This window comes from Manis pentadactyla, chromosome 4 (genome assembly GCF_030020395.1).
Source record: "Manis pentadactyla isolate mManPen7 chromosome 4, mManPen7.hap1, whole genome shotgun sequence".
Classification (NCBI taxonomy): domain Eukaryota; kingdom Metazoa; phylum Chordata; class Mammalia; order Pholidota; family Manidae; genus Manis; species Manis pentadactyla.
In genome coordinates this window covers 188,167,760-188,178,648 of record NC_080022.1, presented here as the reverse complement: position 1 = coordinate 188,178,648, position 10,889 = coordinate 188,167,760, and the positions used below count along the sequence as shown (strand labels likewise).

At 64.6% G+C, this 10,889-nt stretch overlaps 1 protein-coding gene across 1 annotated transcript; it reads left to right on the top strand.

Annotated features, from left to right (window-relative positions):
• Positions 1-2,857: 2,857 nt before the first annotated feature.
• CBX4 (chromobox 4) lies at positions 2,858-10,593 on the top strand. The gene is made up of 5 exons (XM_036910482.2): positions 2,858-4,611; positions 4,757-4,800; positions 5,911-5,976; positions 8,080-8,146; positions 8,408-10,593. Exons 1-5 carry the CDS (start codon positions 4,543-4,545, stop codon positions 9,824-9,826), a joined length of 1,665 nt encoding a protein of 554 aa, XP_036766377.2. The 5' UTR covers positions 2,858-4,542; the 3' UTR covers positions 9,827-10,593.
• The last annotated feature ends 296 nt before the right edge of the window (positions 10,594-10,889 follow it).

Here is a 10,889-nt window from a genome sequence, read left to right as displayed (position 1 = left end):
TGGCGGCGGGCGGCGGAAGCAGCTCCAAAGATGGTGTTTGAAATATGGATCCTGGGGCGCAGATCTCCAGGCCGGCGAGAGCCCCGCAACCGAGCTTGGGGAGGCGGCCGGGAGAGCTTCTCCCGCCCGGGCTGGGGAGGCTGCACTGACGTTGGGAGAGGACGGGCCGATTGACATTGTAGAAAACGCGTCCCGCTTCCGCGCCTGCGACCTCCGCGTGTTGCAGTGCGGAGGCGAGGCCCTGTGGGCGCCGATGTGGCCCCAAGGAAATCCCAAGGGGCCACAGCCTCCCAACGCTCCGGGCCCGTTGCCCCGCCCGTGCACGCCACCTGGCCCTCCCAACCAGAGCCCCGGTTCCAGGCCCCAGCGGCCTGCTGCGGAGGGACTCGGGGCCATCAGGGGGTTGGCCGCTCAACTGCAAGCTGACCCTGCGTGGGAGGTGTGACAAAGCACAAACATGGGGGTGGGGACCCAGAGGGAGGAGGGAGACCCTTAGGAACAGAGCCGTCCCTCCAAGAGGGTGCAGGGGCTGAGTGCGGGGCTCCCACCCCGGCTCCCCGCTCTTATCCCACTCGCCCCCCGCCCCCGCACAATCCCCCCAGGTCGGCTCCCCTAAAGCCACTGCTGATGCTGAGGTCAAAGACAAGTTCCCGCGGTAACAACAGAGAACAGAAATGAGCTCTTGTCAAAGCCTGGGCAGGTTTTGCAGTCGTTGCTAGCAAATTCTCCCTCCGGTGTTTGAAACCCACTCTGGGGGCCTAGAGAGCCACACCAACTCCTAGAGCTTGGCTGACCAGGGCGGTCACAGGCGGCCCCTTCCGGGCAGATCCCAGACCTGGGCTGCATGAGCGGGCGGTGGCCTCTCCTTGCAGAGAGCGTCCGTCCACGTAGGAAGAGGACCTGAGAAGTCGTTTATTTCAGCGGGTTGGCGCGGGTCAGGGCCCTTTGGGACCTGGACTCTCAGTGACCACCCTTTGGTCCAGGGCCATTAAAAAGTTCTGCTTCTCCGGGGTCCGATGTTTCGGCCTTCTTTCTGCACTCCCAGCGGGAGTCTGCGGCTAGTCCGGAAAGCGTAGCATCTCTCTTGGGGCCCTTGAGGGCCCCTGGGGGCCCCAGTTGTAGGTGGCACCCAGAAGGCTTCTGCCCTTCGGGGGAACCTTGGGGTGCGATCTAACCCTGGCTGAAAGAGAGCAGCGTCAAATGAGCCTACTCGCGACCCTCTCCGGGGTTCCCCGCGGGGCTGGGGACATCCCGGGTGAGTGGCAGGGGCCCCAGCTGAAGGCCCTGGGAATCCCGAGTTTGGGCTCCGCTTGCCTGAGGCTCCCTCAGAGGGGCCAAGGCAGGGGGTGCGGTGGTAGGGGAGGCCCACGGGAGGTTTTCCAGGAGGGGTTCGCGGGGCGCCTCTGGGGAGCTTGCAGAACTCTCGCCGCTTCCCCTCCCGCCCCCCGCACACATCCTCTCTGCCTCCTCCACACAGCCCATCGGTGCCTGGGCAGACCTGAGCTTCTCCCCACATCCGCCGGCAGGTGAAGGGTGGTCGAGGGCCCGCCGCCGAGGTAAGTCTAGGTTTCTGGGAGTTGGCCTCTCTCCACATCCTCCTACACTCCGCGACAAAATAAACAACCGCTCCAAGGGGCGGGTTGCCGCGTTCCGCGGGTGCTTCTACATTTGGGTCACTTTACACAGAAAGGCCAGGAGCGGGGGCGGCCGGGGTGTCGGGGCTTCTGAAGAGCTTCAGGGCGTCCCCTCCTGCAGGCTAGGGGAGCCTGGCGGCTGCTCAAACCGCCACATGGGCAACTACAGTAAAGATCCTCTGTGGGGGCCGGCGGCAGCCACTCCTCCACAGCTCCGCCACAGGCCCAGCCCGGCTCCTACGCAAACTTGCCGTCGGGGCACCGGGTGCAGCTGCGTGGCCCCCGAGGTCCTGAGAGTGGGCCGGGGAGGAACTCGGGCAGAGCAAGCGGAGCCTCGGCCTCCGGAGTCCGACGCTCCTGGCGTCAAGGAGGCTGCGGCGGTAGCTAGCCCTCCCCGGGCGACCCCTGACCGGGACGCCGCGGAAACACCCATTGGAAGCAGATTTTTCCAGGGGATTTTCTAGTGAGCGGGCAGGCGGAGTGTCGGGAAGCTCAGCTCCTCCCCTAACGACGGGGCTGTCCAGACAAGGTCGCTGCAGATCCCTGACAGATCGGCAGCGCCGACGGCCTGGGGTTGGGTCAGCGTGGAAGGGTGACTGTCGCCCTGACGGCGCTTCCTGCGACAGCTTCGGAGACCCTTCCTCTTCTGCAGCTGAGTTGTCCCAGGCTAGAGCTCCTCGCCCTGGGCAAGAGTGTCGGAAAAAGCCAAACGCAGCGGGAGGAGAAAAGCCTTTTCCTTGTGTCCCCCCCACCCACAAGAATTCCCCTCCCCCAGCTTATATAAACCCCGGGAGCCCCCCTCCTTTCCCGAGGAGTACCGGCAGGCGTTGTCCCCACCTAGGCTGCCCCCCTCCCCACCTTCCAGGGAATCTTGGGTTTGCCTCTCAAGCTTGTCTGCAGTTTCTGCAGACCGAGCACCTCTCCGTGCCGCCAGAAACGACCCCCGCCCCCAGGACCCCTCCGGGGATGGAGCCACGCGGGCGTCTTGGGCAGCGGCCGCCACTGCAGCAGGAGCTGCTGCAGTCGCCGCCGGAGCTGCGCGGTGGCGGTGAAATGGTGGAGACAACGTGTGCGTTCTTGAACACCAGACCGTCTCCAGGATTCTCCCGGATCCCTGGGCGAACACGAGCCCCGCTCAGGCTTTGGGGGTTCACTTCGGCACCTCGCCCTCCCTGGCTCGCTCAGGCCGCCGCTCAGTCCCCACCTAGCATTCAGGGACGTGCGTCAGGGCGTGAGCGGGAGCCTGGATGGCTCTTTGCTCGGCTCCCCCCTCGCTCGCTCCACTCTCGCTTTGGCTTCTGCGCTTTTTCTTTCTCCGCGGACACTCAGCCAAGGGATTGCGCAAGTTCCTGCTCCCAGTCCTTCAAGGGCCGGGAGCAGGGGCCCCGACACACCCCGTGTGGGCGCACCCCTGCACCTCCCAGTCGAGCCGCCCTGCCTCCTCCCCAGGTCCCCTCACCCGCAGCCCGACCCCACCGAGCTCACGGCCCCGCGGGCGGCGCCCTCGGGAGGCCGCGTGGGGCGCAGCAGCTCCCCCAGCCGGACGCTGGAGCCGCACGCCAGAACGCGCCGTCTCGCCGCCGGAGGTGCTAAACTTCACACTCGGCGACTTCTCCGCCTGCGTCGAGAGGCCTCGGCTAGGCTGACTGTCGGGTACCGCGGACTTGAATTCATAAGCAAAGCTTGGCTCCTGGGCCATTCCACCCACCTCCCCCTCGTGGAGCCCCGATGTGCCCCTGGTCAGCTTCAAACTCTTCTCGAGCCTCTCTGCTCCCTTTCGATGACTATCGGGGACCCCACGTAAACCCTCGGGCCCCCAAGCGGACCCGGACATCCCCTGCACACCCTCGCTGTACTCCCTACTTCTCATTCTGCTTGGTCGCGGGATGGGGTGAATCTGCTGGAAACTAGACCGCCCCTGCCCTGCCAGGGAGACAGCCGAGGGTAATTTGCAGGCGGATCAGGATCCGGGCTGGGCCTGGACTCCGAGTCCCCTTCTGGTAAGGTTCTTGGGCGCTAGGGCCCCTGGCTGGCCGCTCTGCCGTTCCCTTGCTCGACTCTTTCCCGCGGTCTCCCTAGCGCCCCACTGCACCCAGTCCTCTCTTGTCCCTGCCCTTTCTCTCCCACTTCTCTCCCATTTCTAAATGCCCAAAGCCTCTCGGACGGGGCGGCGGGGCCCTCAGGGTTAGGGGCGCGAACTGCCCCTGCCCCGATCCCGCCCCCTGCCGGCAGCTCCCCAGGCATCTGCACATGACGCAATTCGGTGCAACTGGAAACTGCAGTGGATGCTTCCGTGGCCCCCAGCAGGGGTCCCCGGGCGGTGCACACTTGAGAGGGAGAGGCGAGGGGGCAGACCCCGGCGCCGGGCTGCGGGCAGGGGTCGCGGCCGAGACCCTCCCGGCCCTGTCCTGCGCTCCACCTCTCTCCGCCCTCGGCCGGCACACCTCTCCTCCCGGGTCCCGCTCCCTCCCTCTCCCGAGCTCGCGGCTCCCTCCTCCTGCACCGCCCCGGCACCCTCCGCCTCCCGGCCCCTCCCGCGTCCTTCCTCCTCCCTCCGCCGCCGGGCCCGGGGCCTCCGGTAGGCCGGGCTGCGCCAATCCCGGCCGCGGCCCGCCCCCTGACGCCGAGCTGGGCCCGGCGAGGCCCCGCCCGCTGACGTCCGGATTTGCATGAGTTCTTGTGCAGCCGCGGCCCGGGCTCAGTTGTCTGAGCGAGCGCGAGCCGGGAGCCGGGGCGGCGCGGGCAGCGGCGGGCGGCCGGGCTGTGCTGGGCGAGCGGCGGCGGCGGCGGCGCGGGCGGCGCAGGCGGAGGGGGCGCCTCGGCCGGGGCGGCAGCGGGACGCCGGCGGGAGCCAGCAGCGTCTGCAGCCGCGCCGGCCGCCTGCGCCCCGGCGCGCTGCCGCTCGGCCATGGAGCTGCCAGCTGTTGGCGAGCACGTCTTCGCGGTGGAGAGCATCGAGAAGAAGCGGATCCGCAAGGTAGGGCGGCGCGGGGGCGGCGGCGAGGCGGAGAGGGAGCGGCGGCCGGAGGGGCCCGCGGAAAGGCGGGGAGGGGGTGGGGAGGCTGCGGGCCGAGCCGGGGATCCCGCGGAAGCTGATGGAGTGCTGTCTCTTCCCCCCGCAGGGCAGAGTGGAGTATCTGGTGAAATGGAGAGGCTGGTCCCCCAAGTAAGTCGCGGCGGAGGGGCGGGGGCGTGCGGTGCCGAGGCGCGGGGCTCCCGGGCTCCCGACCCGCCGAGCTGGTGGGGTGGTGGGGGAGCGGACGGGAGGCGGGGTGGAGGAGGAGGGGGTGGGGAAGTCGGTGGCAGGCACTGGGGAAGCCGCGCCGCCGAGCCCGAGCCCGGCGCCCTGGGTTGTGCTCCGCTCTCCGGGAAATGCCATCACTAATTTATGCACTGGAAGGAGCCGGCGGAGCTGGAGAGCCGCGGGGCCGAGCCGGGGAGGCCGGCGGAGGGAGGGAGGGCGCAGGCACTGACTGATGTGCAGCAGAAAATGGCTCCTTTCCCCTTTCCCTCCACCGAACGGCTCCATATTGCAAAACCAAAAAAAAAAAAATTAAAAAGCGACGAAAATGCAATTGTGTGCCTCTTCCCTCCTGGTGGTGCAGGGAGAGGAAGAAAAAAGGCAGAAAATGTTGGGAACTGTCACTGCGGCGCTTTTGGTGGGGAATTTTTTTTTTAATTTGAAATGCGAAGGCACCGGATGGAGACAGACGCGCAGGCACACGCACACACACACTCACACACACAGGGAGAAGCATATTTTTGTGTTGCTGAGTATTTGGGGGTGCTTGCCCGTGACAGCGGACTCCGGGGCCGCAAGGGGGTGTCGGGGGGCCGCTTGGCTCGCGGTGATCGGATTAGGGGTCAAATGGAGAACGGCTGAAGCCCTCGCGGAGACTTGGGGCCAGGGAGAGGAGGACTGTGACTCGGCCATTCGGCTGCTTTGCACGCAGCGTTCCTGGTGAGCAAAGTGGCTTTGGAACATGTCGCAGTAACATGCTTAAAATTCTTGACAACTGCGAAATAAACTGCTAGTTTCATTTTCCTTACTCCTCCCCTTTCTTCCTGCCCTTGTGTGTTTATTTTGACTTGGGGGGGCGGTGTATCAGGGACCGCGTCAGGCCCGAAGAAATCTACCCTTCCCCTCCCCAGTCCGCAGCTAAACAGCTTTCGGTTCATGAAGACAGAGCGGGGCCTTATGTCATTCCTCACCTGGAGGCCGCAAAGCTGGCCCGGTTTTTTTTACGCCGTGTCCCCCTCCCTTTTCCCTTGCAAGATATAACACGTGGGAACCCGAGGAGAACATCCTGGATCCCCGGCTGCTGATCGCCTTCCAGAACAGGTGAGCGTCCCCCAAGCAGAGGCCGCCAGCAGCCGTGACCGTATATGGGAATGGGAGAGTGGGCCACGCCGCAGTGGGGAAGGGGGAAAGGGCCGGGACGGCGCCGGTGGGAGCTCCCCCTTCCCCGGACGGGCCTGAACCGGCAGGGCTGTGGCCTCGCTCCTCTAACCAACGTCCTTGGCAGTGGTGGCAGCCTGGGGTGGGGGCGGGGCGGGGCCGAGAAGGCAAGGCTTGTTTTGGGGGAACTTTGGGAAGGGTGCATGCGGGAGGCCCTACAGCTGCCAGGAGAACTCGGGGCTGCGCCCGGCTCTTTGCGGGTCCCCCTCCTGGCGCAGCCTTGGAGCCCCACCCCCAGAGCCTAGGTGTTGCTTTCCTGCAGCCACTGGCCGCTTGGCACCGGCACCTCACGGGGCAGCTCCAAGGGAGCTGGCATTGTGAAACCTCCGGACGTCACGGAACTGAACTTAACCTGTTGGGGGCTGGAGAAAAGTTGACAAGGCCTTAGGCTCCCACACTCAACCCCAGAGAGCTTGGGATAGGCAAGGGACAGAGTCTGTTTGGTGCTGGGTGCCCTTCACAGCCCCCACTGGGCTACTTGGTGGGTCTCAACCCCCGTGGTCAGGGCAGGAGGAGCTCGGCCTAAAGGCTGCGGGATGGGCGCTGCCTGGTGGTGGAGGGGTGGCTTCTGAGCAGAGGCTCATCCTCTTGCGCACAGATGCTTGTCACGCTGCAGCTGCCGCAGCTGGATTCACCGCCGGTGGCTGTGGTTCTCTGTTTCGGGGAGGACAAGAGGGGGAAGGGCGGGGGAGGAGCGGCAGGAGTCCGCAGAGCCCGGCCACCCCGCTGCCTGCCACCCCCCTCCCTCTTTTATTTTGCATTATTTCCTGTGGCGCGTTTGGCGCTAAAACTGTAAACTCTAGACCCCTCAGAGTGAGCGACCAGCGGGGAAGTTGCTCTCCCGCGACGCAGGGGGGCGCCGAGAAGGGATCCTGCCCCAGCCCCACCTGGGAGTTCACCACCCTGTAACCATGTCACCGGCTGATGCCATGTTGCATAATGGGTCCCCAAAGAATTAAAACTCAGGCTGTTGCAATGCCATGCAACTTCGGAGTCAGGCCCTGGGTATGGCGGACCTCCCCTGGGCTAGCCCGTGGGGTGGTAGGGTTGCCTAGGGTTTGGAGAGCGGGTTTCTGGTCCGGGATTGGGCTGCAACTTTGGCCGACACCGGGGAGGCATCCCTTTCTCCCGTGGAGGGCTGGGCCGTACTGGGAAGGTCCGCCCCCAGCCTCGGAGCTCCCTCCGCCAGGCCGCAGGCGGAAGCCTGGCAGCTGTATTGACCGGCGCCACCGCCCGTGGGTTTTATTAAAAATTTGGAAATCTAGACGGCTGGGAGTCTGGCTCGTGGAGGAGGCGGTGCCTCTGCGTGCCACCCCCGCCCCGCCCTGCCGCCTCGCTGCCCCGCCAGGACCGCGCCGGAGCCGGTTCACCTGGTGGCTGCTAACCTGGCCGAGCCCTAGCCTAGGCGGCCGTCTCCCGCCCCCAGCCCGTAATTGGCTCATTTGCCGCTGTGTAAACAAGGGCGCAGCCCCTCCCCCTGTTTAGTGCTCTGCCTTTAGGAAAACGAGTGCTCCCTTCTGCCGGCGGCACTCGTTATCTGAATCTTAATGAGGTCATTAGCATCCCGTGCCTCTGACGGGGAGGGACGTCGTCGGCACACACCTCGTTTGGACCTGTCCGCAGTCCCTGGACCCCCGCATCCACTGCGCTTTGCGCAGGGCCGCGGGCCAAGGCTGTGGGTGCCAGTGCCAGCGACCCAGCCGGGAGCTGCCGCCTCCCCGACATAGGGGGGCGGCAGTCCAGGTGAGGACATGGTAGAGCTCTTCGCGGAGGACCCCTTGGGCAGATGGGGGTCGCTGCTTGACCGAGGCGCCCAGCTGGCGGCAGAGGCGACCTTCTGCCCTGAGCTCTCGATCCCTCCGGATCTTGCTGGCCCGGCTGCTCGCCAAAGGGGTGGTTGGGGGGCAGTCCTACTGCAGGTTAGGGCAACGCAGACGGAAGGCGACGCTGAGGCTAATAGCACTGAGTTGTGTTCCCTTCCCCCAGAGAACGGCAGGAGCAGCTGATGGGATATCGGAAGAGAGGGCCGAAGCCCAAACCTCTGGTGGTGCAGGTGAATACACTCACTGGCCCTGGGGCTGCCCACGAGTCTTTCCCTAGACATTGCATGCTCCGTGAGCTGCCTCCAGGCCCGGAGGCCGGGGGAAGTTTCTCCAGGGCACCCAATTCCACTCCTTGCCACTCGACCTCCCCACACCCTGCCACCCTTAAGCAGCTACCGACCCTGTGGGGACTGGGGAGCTCCTGATGCTCAAGACGTGCTCTGGGGGCTGACTTTATACTTCCTTCTCCCATCCCTGCTCCGTTCCCCCAGGTACCTACCTTCGCCCGTCGCTCCAATGTGCTGAGCGGACTCCAGGACTCCTCTGCGGACAACCGAGCCAAGCTGGAGCTGGGAGCTCAGGGGAAGGGCCAGGGGCATCAGTACGAGCTTAACAGCAAGAAGCACCACCAGTACCAGCCACACAGCAAGGAGCGGGCAGGCAAGCCCCCACCTCCCGGCAAGAGTGGCAAATACTACTACCAGCTGAATAGCAAGAAGCATCACCCCTACCAGCCCGACCCCAAGATGTACGACCTGCAGTACCAGGGAGGCCACAAGGAGGCGCCCAGCCCCACCTGCCCGGACCTGGGCGCCAAGAGCCACCCTCCCGACAAGTGGGCCCACAGTGCAGGAGCCAAGGGCTATCTGGGAGCCGTGAAGCCCCTGGCCGGTGTGGCGGGCACTGCAGGCAAGGGGTCCGAGAAGGGTCCCCCCAACGGGATGACGCCGGCCCCCAAGGAGGCGGTGACGGGCAACGGGATTGGGGGCAAGATGAAGATAGTCAAGAACAAGAACAAGAACGGCCGCATCGTGATCGTGATGAGCAAATACATGGAGAATGGTATGCAGGCCGTGAAGATCAAGTCCGGGGAAGCGGCAGAGGGCGAGGCCCGCTCCCCCAGCCACAAGAAGCGCGCCACGGAGGAGCGCCATACCCCGGTTGACAGGACTTTCAAAAAGGCACCAGGAGCCGAGGAGAAGAAGGCAGACGCGCCCTCCAAGAGGAGGGAGGAGGAGGCCGCCGGGGCCGGTGACCCACAGCCCCAGGACGCCGGCTCCCGCAAGCTCTCCCCGACCAAGGAGGCCTTCGGAGAGCAACCCTTGCAGCTCACAACCAAGCCTGACCTGCTGGCCTGGGACCCGGCCCGGAGCGCGCACCCGCCCTCCCACCACCACCACCACCACCACCACCATCACCACCACCACCACGCGGTCGGCCTAAATCTCTCCCACGCGCGCAAGCGCTGCCTCTCCGAGACCCACGGCGAGCGGGAGCCCTGCAAGAAGCGCCTGACCGCGCGGAGCATCAGCACCCCCACCTGCCTGGGGGGCAGCCCGGCGGCCGAGCGCCCTGCCGATGTGCCCCCCACAGCCACCACCGCCCTCCCGCAGCCGGAGGTCATCCTGCTGGACTCGGATCTGGACGAGCCCATAGACTTGCGCTGCGTCAAGACGCGCGGCGAGGCTGGGGAGCCGCCCGGCGCCCTTCAAGTGAAGCCCGAGGCGCCCGCTGCGGCGGCGGCGGCGGCAGCTGCGCCAGCGACAGCGGCCGAGAAGCCTCCGGCCGAGGCCCAGGACGAACCCGAGGAGCCGCTGAGCGAGTTCAAGCCCTTCTTTGGGAATATAATTATCACCGACGTCACCGCGAACTGCCTCACCGTCACGTTCAAGGAGTACGTGATGGTGTAGCCGGAGGCCTCGGAAGGGGAAGGGCCGTCCTGCGGGGGGCTTAGCACCTGGGGCCAGGGCGTGGACTTCTCTTCCTGCCGAGCACGGGAGATCCCGGCCGGCCCCCAGCCCCAGGACGCTGGAGTCTCCGAGCGCGTCCTTCCGCGTCCCGCTGTCGGGTTCTGGCTGGGGCGCCCGGGCCCCTTCCGCGCGGTGCCTGCGTATCTCGCCCCCCATCTGCCCCATTCTCGCGTGGGACCTCCGGGACTGACAGGGCAGCCACGCGCGGCGGTCTCAGAGTTATAGTATTATATTTTAACCGTGCTAACTTGTCAAGTGCAGACTTTACTCCCGTTTGTACGTGGTGTTATTATTGAAATGTATTGTTTGAGCGCAAAAGGCCCCACCACCCTCTTCGGGCTGATATATATATATATTTATTTGTAGGTATTTATATATTGAAATATAAAAACCTAGATTTATGGAGTTTCCTCTAGATCACGTTATATTCTATACCAAACTATTTTCTGTTGACCTTTCTTCCCGTTCTTTCAGTATTTCGGTTGATTTCATTTCCTCCCCTTCCAGGAACTGCGATACCGGTAACCTTGGTATATATTTTTTGATACTGTACACATGGATGTGTTGTTTCTATGTGCAAAAAAAAAAAAGTTTGTTAAAAGGCTAAACGAGCTCTTTAGAAACTGCTGCTACTAGAAATGTCTAAACTATAAGCTTCCAATTATTACCTGCTTGAATGTAAATATTAAATGGAGATGTTGAAGGTGCATTTTCGCTGTTTGAGATGAGCGCAGAGGGAACGTCGGAGGCTCAGGACGCGGCTGGATCCCTCTGCCCACCCCACTTCCGCCCAGGGCTTGGGAAGGAAACCTATCGCGTCCTGCATTAAACCTTTGCAAAAAGCAAAGCCGACTGGTTTCGCGGGCAGAGGCACCCGCGCCAGAGGAGTGACCCGGCTCCCCGGAAGTGAGAGGCGCTCCAATGGAGAGGGGAATTCCTGCGGGGGGGTGGGGGGCTGCCGGCTCGCCCGACCAGGGCTTTCACGCGGGTGCCCGCGGCACGG

Coding starts and splice junctions, on each gene's coding strand:
- CBX4 (XM_036910482.2), top strand. CDS start 4,543: ATGGAGCTGCCAGCTGTTGGCGAGCACGTCTTCGCGGTGGAGAGCATC. Junction 4,612..4,756: donor AGAAGAAGCGGATCCGCAAG/GTAGGGCGGCGC, acceptor TTCCCCCCGCAG/GGCAGAGTGGAGTATCTGGT. Junction 4,801..5,910: donor TGGAGAGGCTGGTCCCCCAA/GTAAGTCGCGGC, acceptor TTCCCTTGCAAG/ATATAACACGTGGGAACCCG.